This window comes from Cavia porcellus, unplaced genomic scaffold (assembly GCF_034190915.1).
Source record: "Cavia porcellus strain 051 isolate PalLab524CR breed Dunkin Hartley unplaced genomic scaffold, mCavPor4.1 scaffold_31, whole genome shotgun sequence".
Lineage (NCBI taxonomy): Eukaryota > Metazoa > Chordata > Mammalia > Rodentia > Caviidae > Cavia > Cavia porcellus.
The window spans coordinates 42,114,882-42,132,858 of NW_026947514.1; the positions used below are offsets into that span (position 1 = coordinate 42,114,882).

Sequence of the window (17,977 nt, forward strand, 5' to 3'; positions counted from 1 at the left end):
ATTGTGATCTCTTTTTGAGAGTAGGTTTCCGACTTTGTAGCAATATTAGACTCTGCAGAAGAGTGCAGGTGAAAGAATGAATAGGTAGGTAAATCCTAGAGGCCCTGCTGGGATCATATTGCAGCTTTCAACTGGAGACAGTACTTCTCTCTTAAAGCAACAATAACATTCAAACAGAACTTACTGTCAGCTTTGCTGCCTGACCGTAGGACATAAATAGTAGTAAGCAGATGCTGTGCAGATTTTCTCTTTAATACATTTTTCCTTGAGGTCAGAAAATGCCCAGTGTTTGCTAGTGATAGAAACTCTTGCTTACTTGTAAAATATACCGTTTGTTTGTTTTCACTGCTGTGTGTCTTTGTTTTGCTGTCTGAGTTTTGTAGTAAAATATTATTAGGAAATTCTGAGGAGCAGACTAAAAAGTTAATCCATGCATAAATGTTTATATCCACACATAAATGTTTCTGCAAACTTTTCATGTGCTGCATGAAGATTAAGAGACTGGCCCATAGTTAGGATTTTAGTGTGGACATTACTTTCTGACAAATTATTGGAATTTAAATTATGTCTTTAATTCCAACCAGTTAGTGTGTCATAGCCACAAATCTTTGTTGTGCCCCTTAATAACTGCTGGAAGAAAAAAATAAAGCAGTCTAATCATTAAGTCTTGATCTTAATTTTAAATGTGCTTTTAATTTTGAGTTTAGTAACATTTTGGTGGCTTTGGATTTGAGAGACAATTCTGTGGAGTCAGAAGTAGGCTGAGAGATTTGGAAATGCATAGTTACATTACGGCTTCTGAGTAGCTTGATATCTGTTGATTCTGATGGTGCTAGAATTCAAATGTGCTTGCATTTGGTGTCTTAATGGCGGAAAAGACCAATCCTCTAGTTGCTTCTTAGGGATAAGCTGTGCACTATAGAGGCTTTAAACAGTCCTAATGACTCAGTGGTGTTAGGTTGTACATGAGAGCATTCCAACTGGGTAAAACTTGCGCAGTTACTGTGTTTCTGAAAGGCGGTGATGAATAGACTGAAATAACTACTATAGCAAGGAGGAGATGATGTGATGATAGAGGCAAAGGCTGGACAGGCCTTGGGCCTAGGTGCATATTCCCTTTTATTTTACTGAGGCAGAGGTACAGAAGGCAGAGACTTCTCCTTGGAGGAGGAGATTTGTGCCCAGTTGCCCCAGGGCTGAGCTGGGGCCCCGTGGCCCTAACTCCAAGGAGGCTGAACCCTGCAGTGCTGCCCACGCCCTCTCCATTGCCCTCTGCAGTTTGTGTTGAGCATGCGGCTCTCCTGCCGTCTAGAGGAAGCCCCCTTCCTGAGTTTTGAAAAACAGTGTTCATTCTTTTAGTTCTTGCCTCCATGGCAGTTGAATGGGCAGTGAGTGCATTTTATTTTTCACTTGATGCCTCACAAGATATATTTTTACTGGCTCTGTCAACCAAGGGCTCTTAAACTAGAACTTTACAGGTGGAAATCAGGTAATCCACAAAAATCTGGATGGGAAAAAGTACATCTTCATTTTCATACTACTCCAACAGACATTTAGTTCATTTGATTCAACTGAGTGAAGGGAGGAGAAGACTCCTGCTAGGGCTGTTATGCGATGCTTTAATACAGAAGCTCATAAAGGTTTAGTTATAATTTGGAGCTCACTTGATAACCACATACAACTGAGTTGCTGTGACCTTTTGTAGTTTGTATGTTGGGGATATTTCTCTGATTGGGTTCAGGGTGCCTCATCAGACTAGCAGAGGTGTCCTCAGCACAAAGAATCTGAGAGCCCCTGCGAATGAAGGTTTCTAGATGTGACTGGGAGATGTAGACTCTTCCTGGAATCTGAGAGAGCTACAGAAGGGGCAGGTGCCTGCCCTGCTGTTCTTGGAGACTGCAGCCTCTCTGTCCCATGGAACAGAGAGGACTGTTGCTCAAGGTGCTTATGGTCTCTATTTATTCGTTTTTAAAACAGCTTCCAGTTCTCGATACTCTTCCTGTTGTGCCCTTGGGATTTTGGCTTCATTGCTCCTCCTTTTGGTATAATAATGAACCTTAAAATACACCCTGATACATTGCCTTTCTCATGTTCTCTTCTAACTTGGGCCTGAATATGTTAAGCCCTAGTATCTTCTATAGACTAAAAGATCTTCCAATGCTTTTAAAAGCATTGAATCCTTGCCATCTTCTGTTGTGGGGTAAAGAGCTCAGATGAGATTGTGTGGATGGACTGGCTAGTTTTGTAGGCTATTAAGGGTTCTGATGTTACTGGCTGTGGGTTGCTATATTTTCCTTTACTAACTTTAGCCTTGTTTGGAGTGTGTGGCCATCCCTGTGGCTTTGTGGCTTCTGGCTTTCTTGGATTTGTTTGTTTCTCTCTTCAACATACCAAGGCTGAAACCTTTATTAGGATTTTTCATTTTGGGATGTATTTCATCATGTGATTGGTATGTAGGGATGCCTTATGTAAACAAGAATAAAACTGGCAAGCATGTTTTATCCAAAAGATAAAATAGATACAGTTGACCAAAACAAAATAAGACCTAGCAGTTGCCATATTTGAGGGACCGATGTGGTCAGGCGTGGGGTGGCTAAGAGCTCTCCCTAATGCAAGCATAAGTGCAATAGGATGGTTATTTTTTTTCTGGGTTTTTTGAGACAGGGTCTCACTATGCAGTTCAGCCTGGCCTTGAGCTCACTTTGTAGCCCAAGCTGGTCTTGAACTTGCACCAATTCTTCTGCCTCTAACTCCTGAGTGCTGGGATTACAGGCACTTGCCATGACGCAGGATGGCTTTTGAATGGAGACAAGAGCTACCGGTGGGCCTCACAGGTATGGGAAGAAATAACTATGAAAAGGAATTTCTGATGTTTTAATTTAAATAAATATTCTCTTAGGGTATGTAGAAATCTATTTTATGAAAAGAGGTGTGTGTCGGTGTCGCTCCCGGCCGGCAGGAAAAACACACGACAGATTCTGACGGTGTGCAACCTTGTCTTTATTTGTCTCCGCATGGGCCCCGTGAGGCCTCTGCTCTGCCACCAGTCCTTTCTTACCGGTGGACTTTCTCTATCTCTCTCTGTGCTTCCCTCGCAGGGAGGGTCACATACATATATATATGGACTCATCATCCAATAGGGCAACAGCAAGCAATGCAAGCTGATTGGTCATCGTCATTGGTTGCTAGGTAGACCAATCTATTGCGCGGGCTGTTTAAGTCGCCAGGGCAATCAGGGGGCAGGAAGCAGGCGCCAACTTGGCTCACTCGATGGGAGGGGTAATCTAGCTCGGGCTTTGCTCTTTTCTACAGGCCTCACGTCCGCCAAGTAAGGCGACTGGGCTCGGCCGCGGCTCCCAACATCTCCCCCTATTTTATTTATTTTGAATGAATGTACGCATCGCAGCCCGCCCTGGATTGAGTGCAGAGGCTTATGCCCTGTGTTGAGGCCCACCGTAGGCCCTTGGCTTGGACCCTGGTCGGCCGTCCCCGGGTCCGCCAAGGCCTTGAGACCCTCGTCCTTTTTCCAGGGCCAGGAGTGAACTGGACGGAACCTGGATGCACATAGGCATGCACTCATGCCCCTCCGTGTGATCCCCTCGGAGAGGCATCTAGATCTGGGCAGATTCTAGTAATCCAGCGGCTTTCGTGCAGTATGGGGTAGGGCCTGGCTTAGGTCGAGTCGTGCTGGGGAGGCACGCTCTTACCCGTCATTGACTCACCTACCCTGCTGTGCGGTGTCATTAGGGAAGGAGTGCAGGAGACCCACCACATCTAGACTCGGTCGTAGGCCAACCGAGTGAGCCATGCGTAGGCCTGGGGGTCATTGTGCCCATCACGGGCTGCTGCCAGGGCCGCATGGGCAACCAGGCGTACTTGACGCCGGGCCGCCGCAAGGTGGCCATTAATAAATGATGGTCCTATAAGCAGGAGCAAGAACAAGGAGCATAAAGGGCCTAACAAGGGTAGCACATAGGGGAGCAAGCCGTTCCAGGCCCCCAAAAAGGGATTGTCCTGCAGTTCTTTTAGGGCTCATCTTGTTGTTGGGTCTGCGGTTGGCCTCTGGTGGAACAGGCCTGATCTTCAGTCGAGGGACTTGTCGCGTCAACCTCTCTGGGACCCACAGTGGTTCTCGTCCCGGTTCCTGCGGAAAAACACAAACCGCGCCTCGGTTCCAGCTGATTACCGGATCCGGGCCCATCCATTGTCCTGTCAGGACGTCCTTCCATTTAACCCATCCTTTATTTTTTGGGGATGGGGTACAATGTGCCATAGCTGGGGAGCAATTTTCACTGTTTAAGTTTAAAAAATTGTATGTGAATAATGCCATAGATAACCCCGCCTTTGGAGGAAGGCCTTGGCTTACTCCCCCTTTTTGTTTTTTAATTTTTAATTTTTAATTTTTTATTTCTTTTTCTTTTTTTTTTTTTTTTTTTTTTTTATCGGTACCAGGGATCGAACTCGCGATTGCCTGCTTACAAGGCAGGCGCTTATGCCGCTGAGCTAAATCCCCAGCTCCCGTTTCCTCGACCGGCGTTTCTCTCAGCCTGCTCGGCAGAGAACTCTGCATACCATGCTCGCCAATCAAGATAACTACCCGAAGGAAGGCATGCCTTGGCCAGCTGCATCCAGTCACCCGGTGTAAGAGGCTGAGAGGCAAGATTCTCTAGCATAGCTATGGTATAAGGAGCTGTGGGCCCGAAGGTCGTGACAGCGCTTTTTAATTCTCTAATCTGTTTTATTTCAAACGGTTCCCAAACATTGTGTCCTTGGCCTGGGGCCATTTGCACAGGAAATACTCCATAAGGACCGTAATCTATTCCTTGCATTGATGGATCCCCTCTGGGCCATCGTTCACCCCTCCATAACCGCCCATGAAAATACCGTCCGCCCCGCGGCGCGACGTCATAGGACGGCAGTCGCGACAGTGCCGGCTGAGAGAAGGGAGGGTCCCCTGTAGCGGCCTCTCGGCGGGGAACCGCTTCTGGAAAACAACTCCAGGGCGGAGCGGATGGCTCTCTATCTCCTCCCTGCCAGAGGGCGCTCGGGGGTCCTTTCTCCTCTCTCTGCTTTTCTCGAGCGGCGCACGCACACAATTCGCGGCGCAACTCGGCATAGGGGTTTTGGGCCTCTCGGCTTCCTGCCCCACCTTCTGGTTCCTCCTCGCTATCTGAGTCGGAGGACTCCAGAGCTTGGGTGTCCTCTATCTTTCCCTGGATCTTCTCCCCCTGGACAGATCCCTCCAGAGAGCATTCCGATTTTGCCTGCTCAAAAGCCTTGCGTGCGTCCATGATTTCCGCGTCTCTAACTGCCGACGGGAACCCCTTCCCCTCCCCTTCAAGGCACGCATGTATCATTTCCCACAGGGGGCGAATAGCCAGCGAAATATCGCCTTCCGATTCCGCCGAGGCGAGGTCCCCACCTAACTTCTCCCATGACGGCAGGTTTAAATGCCCCGTGGGTAAAAACCAGGGAGCCACCCTATCTACCTCTGCTATGAATAGTTCCAGTGTTTTTTGACCTACCCTGAGGTCCCTAGATTTTAAAAGCTTCTTAAGGGCCTTTACCAAGGGCCGCGCCTCCGCGCTCGGTAAATTACCCATCTTTAACCTCTAAGGGCTGTAACTCACCGCGTGTGACTTAGAGAACCCGTCACCTACGCGTGAGCCTGAGGGGAGTCTAAAAGCCCTGTAGGTGCGCGCCACCCAGAGCCCAGGCTTATCCCCCACTCACCTGTCCGGCAGCACCACGCTGGAGCGTTGCACACCACCGAGGGGAGTGATCAGATCCCCGTACGGGCCACCAGATGTTGGTGTCGCTCCCGGCCGGCAGGCGACCGGGCTCGGCCGCGGCTCCCAACAGGTGTGGACTGATTCAGTTATTAATTCTTCCTGAACTTACTGTCATCTTTATCTTCCAGAAAATAAAAATACTAAGAGCAAGAGGTGCTTCGAATTTTTCAGCTTTGTCTAAATCAGCTGTTCTCAACTGCTGTCTGTCATATGTGATCATCAGTCTTAAGGTCCATGTCCAGTAATTTATGGCAAGCAATAAAGGGTGGATCTTTCAAATGATTCATTGAGTTCCCTTTAATAGTGCCATTTTTCTCCACGTGTACTCTGATTTGTTGTCTCCAGTGGGAGAGAAAGGAGTGGAGCCACACATCAGGAAAGCCAGGAATTCATTCAGCAAATATTTATTGGGTACCTAGTCTTCCAGATAGTTTCCCTGCACTGGTCAATTGCTAGACACAAGTGTGCCTCAGTTCGTGAACCTAATTCTTTCCACGATTCTGGTTGCAACTGAATACATGTTTGTAGTTCAGTTCCAACCAGAATTGTAGAACCAGTTATGCAATCAGAATTGTGGAACAATTAGATTTATAGACTGGGGTACATCTGTATTCTTGTCACAGGCCTTTAGGAGACAAGCACTGCTGATACTCAGCTCACTGTGCCCAAGTGCTGAGCATCTGCTGATAGCATGGGTTGGGATGCTTGACACTGGAGGATGCACAAAGACTGGCACCACCCCTCCCCGCCACAGAGCTGCATAAGGAGAGTGGAAGACTGTGGTGCCAGTAGCAGGACCACCTCACCCCTGCCGGGCTCTGGAAGGGACAGCTGAGATGCAGGTGAGGGCAAGAGTGCACTAGGAAAGCCTGGAGATGGGTGCAGCAGGGGCTCTGTTGAGGGTCAGGGGCTGTTCCTGGTGACTGGGGAAGTGCAGAGTAGGTACAGGGAGTCATACAAAGCAGACAGGGGAGCAGTCCTGAAGGACTTTGGAGTTACTGGAAGGGTTTTGAACCTCCACTCTAAGGTTAGGGGAGACTGCTGCATGTTTTCAGAAATGAGAGGGACTTGGAGAAAGTTCTCAGCCAAGAGGATATTGCAGAGGTGGGAAGGACCCATTACAGGCCCACAGTTCCCACCAAGGCAAAGAACGGGAACAACAGGAAGGGCAGCTTGGTGCCCTGGCCCCGGGAGCCTAGCACCCGTGTTATGTGCCAGGCTTGGCTCACGTGCTGGCTGGGAGTCAGCGCAACCCAACCCTGGCCCTCATGGGGCTTCAAGGCAGAGCCGCCCGCCCTGGGCAGCTCTACTTCCAGCGTCCTCTCAGAGGTGGCAAGCAGGCAGGTGGGCAAAGGAGAACTTCAGGAGTGCTATAAGCACAAGGCAGCAGGACAAAGGCAGCATCCAGGGGCCCGCAGTAGCGGGAGAGGGAGAGGAGACTAGAAGGGTAAGGAGCTAGGGAAGGTCCTGGGTCCCTTGAGACAGAAGAATCAGGAAAAGCTGTTCGGAGAAGACAGTGTGTGTCCTTTGAGAGTACTCATCCTTGTAGCTTTCTCTTTTGTTTGTTTCAGTTCTGGGGAGGGCGCCCAAGGTCCCAGGCCTGACGCGCCAAGCCCTGTACCTCTGGTCTGCATACCCAGCTCTCCTTTTGCAGGTTTTGTTTGTTTTCTACTTAAACCACCCCGAGTGGGTTCTACTTCTCCAGCCAAGATCTTCAGAGTACTGTTTTATTTATGAAGAAGGCAAAGTGTCCAAACAGTTTACCAAAGGGAAATAAAAGTTACAAACAAAAACGAGGACAAGTACTTCATGTTCCTAGACACAGACATGCTCATGTCCAGTGGTGCTTACCATGTACCTGAGTGGGGTGAGTCCCACTGGTGGTCACTTGAATTTTGCCCTCAAGGGCGGCGACCTCAGCTCCATTGCCCGTAGAGTGTGGGGTGCACTCTCTATGGCCCAAGGAGGTGTGCACTAAAGTGGATTTTAGGGACTCGCCTCAGCACCCTACTCAGTACAGAAGCGTCATCCGGATCAGTGCCATTTCCTAGTCTGCAGGAACCTTGCTCCCTGCCATGCTGAGCCACTTCCTGACATTGCTTCTCTCAATCGCAATTTTCTCATGGATTTTGGAGCAGGCATCTTGTCACCTGCAGAAGCTTCTGACTTGGGAATGAATCTTCTGTGCTGATGCCACCAGCTATGCCTAACAGCACTGCAAGGCCACTGTGGCGTGGACCAGGGTCATTGTTGTGTGTTGTGATGGCTGGAAATACTGCGGCACTCATGCCTCTCAGAGGACAGAGCAGTTACAAACGCATCAGGGGTGCTTTCAGAAGCATGTTTAAGTCTTGGTTGAGGTTCTTTTCTCCAGCCATCCACGTAATGCTTCTCACTCTCACATGCTTAGCTATGCTTATTCCCTGTTTTTCTGCTCATGCAGAATGTGTTTCTAGAGTAAGAAATCATGATTTCATTCTCTGGACTTCCAATCTGATTAGTACCAGTTTGACAGAAACAGCCACAGAAGGCAGTTCTGTGGTCAGCTTCTGGCTGTTGGTAGGAAATCGGTGGTGTTTAGTATTCCCATGCACCTCAGGGAAGCGCCATCCCCACTGCTTCCCCATCCCTAGTGACCTTCTCAAGTTCTGGGTTTTTTTTGCTTCTCCTTATATTTGCTGGAATTATGATCAGAACTTTGGTCAGCATGCAGGTGAGTTTTCCTGGAGTGATTGATTGATTACTTCAGGATTCTTTCTGCAGAAGCACCATGGATCCCAAGGAATGTACTTTCATACCAGATCCCAAAAAAGGATGCAGACGCGATCCTTGCACTTTTTAAGATAGTTTCTCACATGCTGTACCTGAACTATTGCTGCCTAATAAGCATTCACGCAAGCCTTTAAATCATCCAGTGAAAAAATTGTACTGAAGAGCTGTATCACTAAGGTACCTGCCAGTTTTCTCTCTTGGTCCTGTGGCTGATGGCTAGAGGTCAGATGGGGAGCTCCAGTTTGGACTTCTGCTTATTCCTCCTTTCTTCCCGCGAGTCGGGCTTATTCTGTGATTGATTTGGCCGACCTGTGTCTCCTCGGTGCTTGCTGGTGTGAGGTTGGAGTCTCCAGTTTTTTGAGCTCTACCTTCATTTGCTGGGGCTTCTGTAACAGAGCAGCGCAGATTGGGGCAGCACCAACAGAACCCTTTCTTGCTCCTTTCTGGAGGTTGGAAATCCCAGATGGGGATGTTAGCAGGTTGGGTCCCCCAAAGCCTCTGTCTTGGGCTTACAGCTGAGCACCTTTACACTACACTACACACATGCACACACACAGATGCCTCCTTTTCTATGCTACCTGATTCAGGCTTCTCATTTAGCCAAGTTCTCATTTCAAATACAGGCACGTTTTGAGTTTTTTGGGGTTTTTTTTTTGAGGGGGTGTTAACACTTCAACATAATGAGTTGGGTGGGGGCACAGGTCAGACCATAAAGTCCTTTTGGAGGACAGCTGTCACATAGAAGTCTGACTGCTGTCTGCGGCAGAGTTCCTCTGGGGGATAAGAGATTAGAAGAGGGGAAAAAGCCTGTGGCCGCCTGATGTTCCAGCCAGCCCAGCCCAGGCAGCAGGTGCAAGAGTGAAGCCATCTTAGGTCCTTGTGTCCATCAAGCTGCCTGTCCAGGTCTCACCAAGCAGGGCGAGCCTCTTATCCCATTGACTATCCAAATGGCAGTCTCTAGCAGGGGGTGGCACTTGTTTTATACCACTGCACTTCCAGAAGTTTTGTTAGTGTAGCATCAGACGGCTTGAACACCACAATGCCTCTTTTTGCAAATGCTTTAGCCGTCAGGTCTGACAACTCTGAAGTTGAAACAGTGCCACCTACTTTTTGTTGTTCCTTCAGGTGATTATTTTAATAAGCAGAATTTCAGGCTTTTGTGTGAGTTATTCCAAAAGTTAGTTATGATACGGCTTGAAAAACTTAGCTAACAAAGTATTTGTGGAATAGCTTCATCACATGTAAGGCGCTATGAGTTTCTTTGTGATCATCGACATCTATACGCAGTTCTATCTCCTGAAATTTCACAGAGCAGCCCGACTAAGCTGAAAACCATGCCTGTGGGAGCCTGCCACATAAGCAGCTTTCACCCAGGCTGGCTAAGTGCATGACACAGATTTCCAGGCTTTTAGAAATCACCTGACATGAAATAATAGAAGCCGCAGAGATTTGAGTAAGGGAAGTGATCTGTACCAGCATCCTGCAGGTATGGAGCACAACTGCAGTCCACCAGTTAAATGAGTGGATAGGAAGCTCATCTGTAGTGGTTGTACTTGTCTGCGACCCTGGGCACTAAACGTGCAGCCTGGTTCCTGAGATGCTTCCCATATCTCGTATGCCTTGGAGGATGTGCCCTGTTAGGTCAGAAGCCAGCAGAGAAGGAAGGGTGCTCTTGGGCAGCGTGGGTGGTCAACTGGGTGCTCTGCCACCAGCTCTGCAGGTCTGAGGGACCTGCAGGTGTGGGAGCAAAGCTGGATGTGTGTCCAGGGGAGAGAAAAGGTAGGACTCCTCTTGTCATGTTGCTGGCCGAGATAAATATGACTTCTAACATTTCCCCCAAGTCCTTTTGGGGAATTTTAACATATTCTACCTCTAATTAGAGGGACTGAAAAAGGGAAACTCAAACTTTTGAATTTGACATTAATTAACTAAGTGTTAAAGGAGTTAAATTTCTAAATAGTGTATTTTGGGAATTGAACTAATGACCTTGTGCTTGCCAGCCAGGTGCCCATGCTGCTGAGCTATATCTGTGGCCCTGAGGTTCTTAAAAAGTTCATAGCTTTTATAATTCTGTAGTTTTTAAAACTTACAACTATACTAAGACTTTAGGGATTGTCCATTAAATTTCATGTGCTCCACATGGATATATTTAATGAAAAGTAGGACCATTATGCATATGGGGATTGAGAATCACCTAAACACATGCACGAAACATTACCATCCATGTGTGATGCTGCTGTTGGCTGCTTGGAGGATTTCAGTTAGAGGACCAGCCGTGCTGGAAGGAATGTCACATAAGGAAATGTCACATAAGCAAAGTGAGGCATCAGGTGCAGGGCAGAGGAGCAGGGGTTGGAGCAGTGTGATTCTGGGACCGCCATGTGCCAGGTTCTGTTAGGTGTTTGTGCCATCGGTCCAGGAGCTGAGTTTCATTTGGGTGGTGGGGCTGCAGCTTGGTGACTTGTCTAAGCACACGATCTGCATTGGTGGGAGCCTTGCAGAAGGTGGATCTGCAGTGCACTTCCTTCTACCCCAACACAGTTCTGCTGGGGAGGTTGCCGAGGGCTTCTCAGCCCAGGTGGCCTTTCAGCAGCAGAGTTTGGAAGGGTGATCTGGATTTTTACAGGAGAAGCAGTAAAGGCACAGGAATGTGGCCAGAGACTGAATTGCTTGGGAAAGGAAAAGGCCAGAAAGTTAGTTTGAGCTGCCCTCAACTGGTCAGCAGGTTTTATGCTTCATGGTGGATAATGACAGAGAGGACCCTATCTACATGGACCTTATGGTCTATTGGCGGAGAAATATAAGCAATTTAAACCTGGCAAGGTTTTGTGGGGTCTTAGGGGGAGCATTCCAGGGGGGTTAAAACTGGTTTCTTGGGAGGAAATGACCCTGTGTAAACTGAGATGGGCAGGCCAAGCAGGAGTGTGCTGCCAGTGGGCAGGAGAGAGCATTGCACTCCTAGGCCCCGAGTGGTGGGCGCCGGGGGACAGCAGTGTGTTTGGAAATCCAGGGGCAGTGAGAAGGTGTGAGGGTGAGCCCTGCAAGCACACAGTGGGGTAGCCTCGCTGATACTATTGACAGACTCATCCCAGGCAGGAGGCAGCCCTGAGGCTGGAGATGAGTCAGATCGGGCCACTGTCCCCTCCCCATCTCCCTTTACCTGCCAAGGTGTAGTCAAGTCCCTGCTTGGTGTGATGGTCTGAATTAATCCCTTGGGGTCAGAGTCATCAGTTGGCCACCTAATAGCTTTCAGAACTTGGGCTGCAACCAGTGTGGAGGGGTTGACCCCACAGGCCAAGCAGCTGGGGACCAGAGAGTCTTTCCCTTCCTATACTTTCCATTATGACTGAACCTGGCCTCTCCTGAGGTCCCTGTAGTGACATCTGAGCACTGTCCAAAGGGCGTGGCCACGGGCCTCCTTTCATTGTGTCTGGAGCGTCTGGATGACACCATGCCGGTGACCTCAGGAAGATAGCTGTCTGCCAGGCCGTTCTTGTGGTCCAGAGGGGCTGGTCCCTGGGCTGCCAGTCTCCTCAGCCTTGGTCAACTCTTTCTGACAGTGACAGCCTTGGACAACTCTTGCTGATACAGTGGCCAGGTAGTTCCCTTAGGAATGGCTTGCCAATTAAACATAGTTCAGTTTCCTCTTGCCTTGAGCAAAGAATTGAAGGTGACAAGCTAAAATGATGCCAAAAGTTTGAAAAGTGTGGGATAAAGGGGTAAGGGAGAAACTGGTTCTGCAGAGTGAACCTGGGCCAAACAGAAGAGGAAAGAGCAAAATAAAAGTTCTGCTGGTCTAGAAGACAGAGAGTGGGCTACTGGAAGAGTCATGATAGTGGGCCTCTGGTGGCACCATCTTGTTTATGCTGTCTCCATCTTGTGGGAACCTGCAAGAAGTTTTATATATGGTCCTGGGGTCTTATAAGTGACTGGTCCCTTCTTAGCCAACTTTGCCACATCCTGTCTCCTCTCTCAGTGCCAGCAGCAGTGTGAAACAGGTGGACCTGGTGTCCTACCCCCAGACCAGCCCCTCAGATGGTGTCATTGAGCACATTTCTGTTTTGCGACTTGGCAGGAAGTACCTGGCTGCTGCCCTGCTTGCCTGTCCTGCCTGGCCAGGGCTCCTTGTTCCCTCCTCTACCCGTCCTTCTGTGCCACACACCTTTCACACTGCAGTGGAGCTTCCAGGCCGGAACCTAAGCTTAGAATCACCTCTAAGGAGGAAGCATCAGTATCCGAACCATTTTTTTTCCTTCCCTTTGCTTTTTCCTATGGAGATGAAAAGGAAATTCTGGCTGTCCTATGACTGTTCCTTTGTGGCCCAGTTGTTTCTGTCCTTGAGAGAGTTCCCTCAGGCTGGCTCATAGGGCCCGAAAGTGGCATCTGCCCTTCCTGGAGTGCTGCTCCCCACCAGGTCCTTTGCAGAGTGTTGCTTCCGCCAGCCTTGGAACTGGTGAAAGGGGAGGGACCGTCACTGGTCACAGGCAGGTGAGGAAACTGAGTCATGGGGCATGAGAAACCTGTCCAAGGTCACTGGACTAGTACAGGACAGAGCTCTAATTTGAACTTAGACTTTTCTGATTCCAACACATTTGTTTTTAAGTTCTGCAAGTTTTGTACTTTTTTGTTGTGGTTTTTAGCCAAACTCTTGTGTCCTGGGTATTCTCATTAAACATATGCCACTCTTTCCATGAGGTTACCAGCAAGGATAAGTGGTTTTTCTTATGTTTACAACTTAGATGACTCTTTGAGGAAAAAAAATTTGCTGTGTCTCCTTTTAGTGGGTTTTCAGAACATTAAATGCATGATTTCTAGGCAGACAAAAGTAACCCTCACCCTATATGCCTGCTTGTTCACTTGGCTATATTACAGTTGAATTAATGCTTCAGGGAAGACTTGCCTTGATCATTGCCCTAGTTTCCAGGACGATCTATTGTGCTGCTCTTCCCTTCTCCAGAGCCTCTGATCACCTGTAGCTGTGCACACACTCTCACAGTGGGTCTTTATCCTGCGCTGCTGTTGGCGTCATTGAGGCTGTAGTTGCATTTAGGTCACAGCTTGCAAGAGGAGCTTCCAGCACTTTCCCTCCACAGTGACGTTCAGCATGTGTCTGGAGCCCAGTGCCGCTGCATGTCGGGGTTTCTTTCACAATCCTGTTCTTCCTGTTGATATGGATGAAGGGAATCGCCCTCCCCTGACAGTGCTGAGTGCCATGTGTCCCAGTAGTGGCATGCGTTCAGCAGTCCCCAGGGCACAGACCAACAATAGGGCAAGAAAACCACCTTGTGTTGACATGGTCGAGATGCAAACTCTCAGGCTTTGATGAAACTCAGTTGCCTCAGATCCTCCTGAAAGTGGCCACAGCTTTGGGCTGCGCAGCCTCCCTTCCTATGAAGCATTTGAGTCTTTTCTATAATGCATGGTGAGGTGTGTGTGACTCCGGCTTTCAGAAAACCATTCTTAGCAGACATGCTCCTATGTGAGCCAGTGGTGAAATACCAGAGCACAAGCACAGTGTCTTGATAAGCAGTATGCGGTGTTCTGTGGAGGAGGCAGGGACCTGGCAGCACTGCAGGGGAGTAATTCAATCAGCAGAGCCTGATAATGTAATAAACTACACGGGGTGAAACTTGAGTGGTTTACACACACCAGAATGCCCTTCAATTGAATTATTGTCTCATAGCAGTGTCTGTTCATATACTGCTGCTTTAAATATTAAAAGACAATGAAAGTCACTGTCTCCCTCTGATAAGCGAGAAAAGACACACACACATCTCTGTCACTTTCTAATTCATGTTGCAGCTCCATGGCCGTCCCAAGCCCATAGTTTAGGTTTGTGAGTGGGAATCTTGTCTGGGATGAGGACATGCAGGCCGCGTGCTGGGAGTGCACTGTGGTGTGAGTGGACTGGGCAGGGCGTGCCTTGCTGGCCCCTCCCACCACCCCACAGCATCTGCCTGTGGGCCCTCTTTCTTCATCTGTGTGTGGAGCCTGCAAAAGGTCGGGGCCTGGGTGGGCTGTGCTGGCAGGGAGGATGCGAGGTCTTCTCCAAAGGAGGAGAGGCACCCCGTTCCTGAGTCAGGCCTGTCAGCTGCAAGACAGAAAACAATTTGGAGTGTTGGTCTCATTCGAAAGGTCTCACACACCTCCAAGTGTGCACAGGCATCTTGTTCTTGTACCAAGGGTTTGTGAGACTAGAGGCAGTACTGACGCTGTGCCATTGTCAGTGATCAGCTTTGATAAAGATCAGAAGGGTGTCAGTCTTCAGCTTTGGCAATAGGTGCCAGGATCCCTGCGGCTGGGGACCCCTGCCAGGCCCCTCCCTGGGAGAGGCTGTGTGCTCAAGTTTTTGCCCTCCAGGCCCAGGAAGGTCATGGGAGTCCTTGGTGTTTCTTATTGCTCCCTTGAGATCCACTTTGGATGTTTGACTTTCTCCCTTGGGGGAAAGAGCTTTCTATGGTGCTTTAAATTCAGCCTCGTGGATCTTTCTGTGCTCTTACCAGGACTTTCTGTCCTCTCAAACTCTCACTGTGTAGGCTGGTAAGTCACGTCTTTGATTTCCTGAGAAATCATTTCATCTCAGTTTCCCTTAGACTGAGTCAGTTTTAAGTTGTATGTATTATATTCTTACAACTTTTCAGTGTTAACACTAATCATGCTTTTCTTCACTGAATGAAAAAAAAAAACCTTTGAGAGAACATTTGTATTCAAGTAATATGTTAGTTTAAAAAGCTGTATGCTAGAAGGATAAAGAATATTAACAAAAAGTTTTGAAGAGGAAAGAAAAATCTTCCATGATGCTAATACTCTTTTTATTTTTTTGCACATTGACTTTAGTTATGATCCATAAACATTTTTGTATACTCCATTTTATATGTAGTATATGTCTTTTTTATTTTTAGCTGACTGAACTTTATTTTTATGGAATTAAATCAATGCTAAAAACATTTAAAATAAGCCAAAAATATTTTTGTTGCTCAAAGCAAGTATGTGCTAATAGGTTATTTAACACATGTCTGCTTTGGGGGACTGTCATTGGGAATTGCCATGTGATTTCCAAGGTGTGTGTCTTTGCAACAGGGCACAGTGGAGAAGAAGAGACAGGCGGGGCTCTGCCCTGCTTGAGGTCTCTGGATCGTTAGAAACATTTGCGAAGCATGTGGCTGCAGACAATCAGGTTATGTGCTAGGAGGAAAGGACACCTTCGGGACGATAAATTTTCTGCCTGTGTTGTCCTGGTAAGCCCAGTGTATCTCATCCCCTAGCTTGGGTGCAACGCCAGCCAGGACTCCTGTGACACAGAACATCCTTCTCTCCTTCATTTTTTGCCTACACAACTCCCTCTGCTCACCTGTGCTCCAGCTCTGTCTGTCCAAGCATCCTGCTTACCTTAAGGATGTAGCTTGGTGTTATATTCAACCTGTCTCCCCTCCCTTCCAGCCAGCCAGGAGCAAAGGTTTCTAGTGAGGTTTTTGGAACTGGTAGTGCCCCCCACACACATATTGGGCCTCCTCAGGCAAGACCTGAGCTGCTCCCCCACCCCCACCCACATCCAGGCTCTAGCCAGCACTGGCAGCTCCCTGGTTGGGATGTGGGGTGCCCTCCTGGGGTTGCATTCTGCTGTGAGTGGCTTCAGCTCCTTCTCACAACTCTGTGCTATGGTTTCTAAAAATGCATTATTTACTCTAAAATAGGCTTTGAGTTTATTTCTATTTCTCTAATCGTCTTTCTAAAAAATATTCTCCCGCTTGCGTCTCCCAAGGCAAGGTGGCTGTAAAGTTCACCATGCACAGACAGGATGGTGCCGGTTGAAATTGACTGGGGAGCCCTGAGATGAGATGGTAACCAGTTAGAAATTTCCTTCTAAACATTAAGAAGGAGAAAGGGTTAAAGGAGATGAGTACAGGGCTATGACCTGAAGCTGACAGTCATTTCAGCTTTGGCTTTAAATGAGTTTTCTTAGTATGTGGTATTAAAAATCTCCATGGAAAAGTCAACAAACCCAGCCATATTTTGACAGTGATAAATCTTTATTTTTACTCAAAATTAGTTGCTCAGGCTTCTTATCGTTTCACTGTGAAGTCACAGATAAGTCCTTTTTTCCATTATTTTTTCTTGATACTTATCACAGATGCTTTTGCCTTTGTCTTCTGGCTGGGGTGTTTCTGTGTGCTTTCACTGTGTCTTCTTCAGCTCCTTTCCTGTGATTCTTAGAAAACGTTATGCTTATAATATGTGTATGATGCCTACTCTTCCTCCAATTCTGATACATTTTTTTCTCATCCTCACGAGCATTCTTGCTGTTTGTTGAGTTTTCTCTTCCATCATACAGTGCTGAGTGCAGCTTGTTACACAGTCAAAGCAAGACAGCTCGGTTAATCAGAAAGCCAACCTGAGTTTATTTTTCTGCTCTTTTCTAAATTGTTATGAGGGGCCAGAGAGCTTGTCATTAAACTGTTTCTTTTCACTGGAAAGAGTGATGTGTAGCCGGGGAATAGAAGTCCTCCCTCATCACCATCTTCCTCTGCTTCTGCGCCACCCCGACCCCACTTCCCACCTGGCCTCACCTTTGCAGAATTCTCCAGTGAATATTCATCTCTTCTCGCCATTCCCACTCCAGGTCTTACAGGGACCATAATAGGTAATGAGATGTCTAAAATTCAGATTACTCATGGGACTTATAAGAAATAAAAAGGGAACATGATATTTTAGAAATCACACGGACATCAGAGGGAGGTATATATAGTGGCAGAGATCATTGTGAATTGAGACCCTTACTCTAAGTGGTGCCTCTGTGACCCCAAAACTGTAGTGTAAGTGTAAAACACAAGAGGGGCACGAAGTGGGTGGTGTGAGTGCGTGTGCTACTTCCTACCCTGCCCGCTGTGGGGGTGTCTGTGTGCTGCACAGTGTTCATGGACCCTTGGGGGAAAGCTGCAGTGCAAATGATTGTGAACTGTGGTCTGGTAAAGTAGCTTAGTGAATTTGCTCATTTAGTTTTGATCGGATTATGTGAATCTGTCTTATAGTATCTGGCTGATTAGTTTTGTAGATTTTCATTCTGACATACGAAGGGCACATGTGCTCAATCAAAAATGATTCAGAAACTGAAGATGTTTTCTGGAATGAGAAATAATGCAAAGGGCTGGTTGCCCAGAGATTTTGGGGGAACACTGGTGGTTGATGAGTTAATTTCTTACTAAAGATCTCTCTAAAGTGAGATTTCTCTAAGAGCTGACGTTCCAGGCTGTTATAAATGTATTAGCTACACATGGTGACGGTTATTAAATTGGATACAGCCTTTTATACTTCAAAATCTGGACCACTTTTTTCCTCTGGACCAAAAATAACTGGATTTGTAAAGAAAAAAGACAAGGGCCACCAGCATGATATGCTGAATGTTTTGTTCACTA

General features: G+C 47.7%; 1 protein-coding gene across 2 annotated transcripts in view; it reads left to right on the top strand.

Annotated features, from left to right (window-relative positions):
* Peli2 (pellino E3 ubiquitin protein ligase family member 2) overlaps positions 1 to 17,977 on the top strand; it is a 145,315-nt gene that overhangs the window by 1,621 nt on the left and 125,717 nt on the right. Inside the window, exon 2 of one of the 2 annotated variants that reach the window (XM_063241128.1) lies at positions 4,453 to 4,641. The exons of the other annotated variant lie outside the window; for it this stretch is intronic. Within the exon in view, the coding sequence (XP_063097198.1) occupies positions 4,574 to 4,641 (68 nt within the window). The 5' untranslated portion in view covers positions 4,453 to 4,573. The remainder of the gene's footprint in view (positions 1 to 4,452; positions 4,642 to 17,977) is intronic. 2 annotated transcript variants of the gene reach the window in all.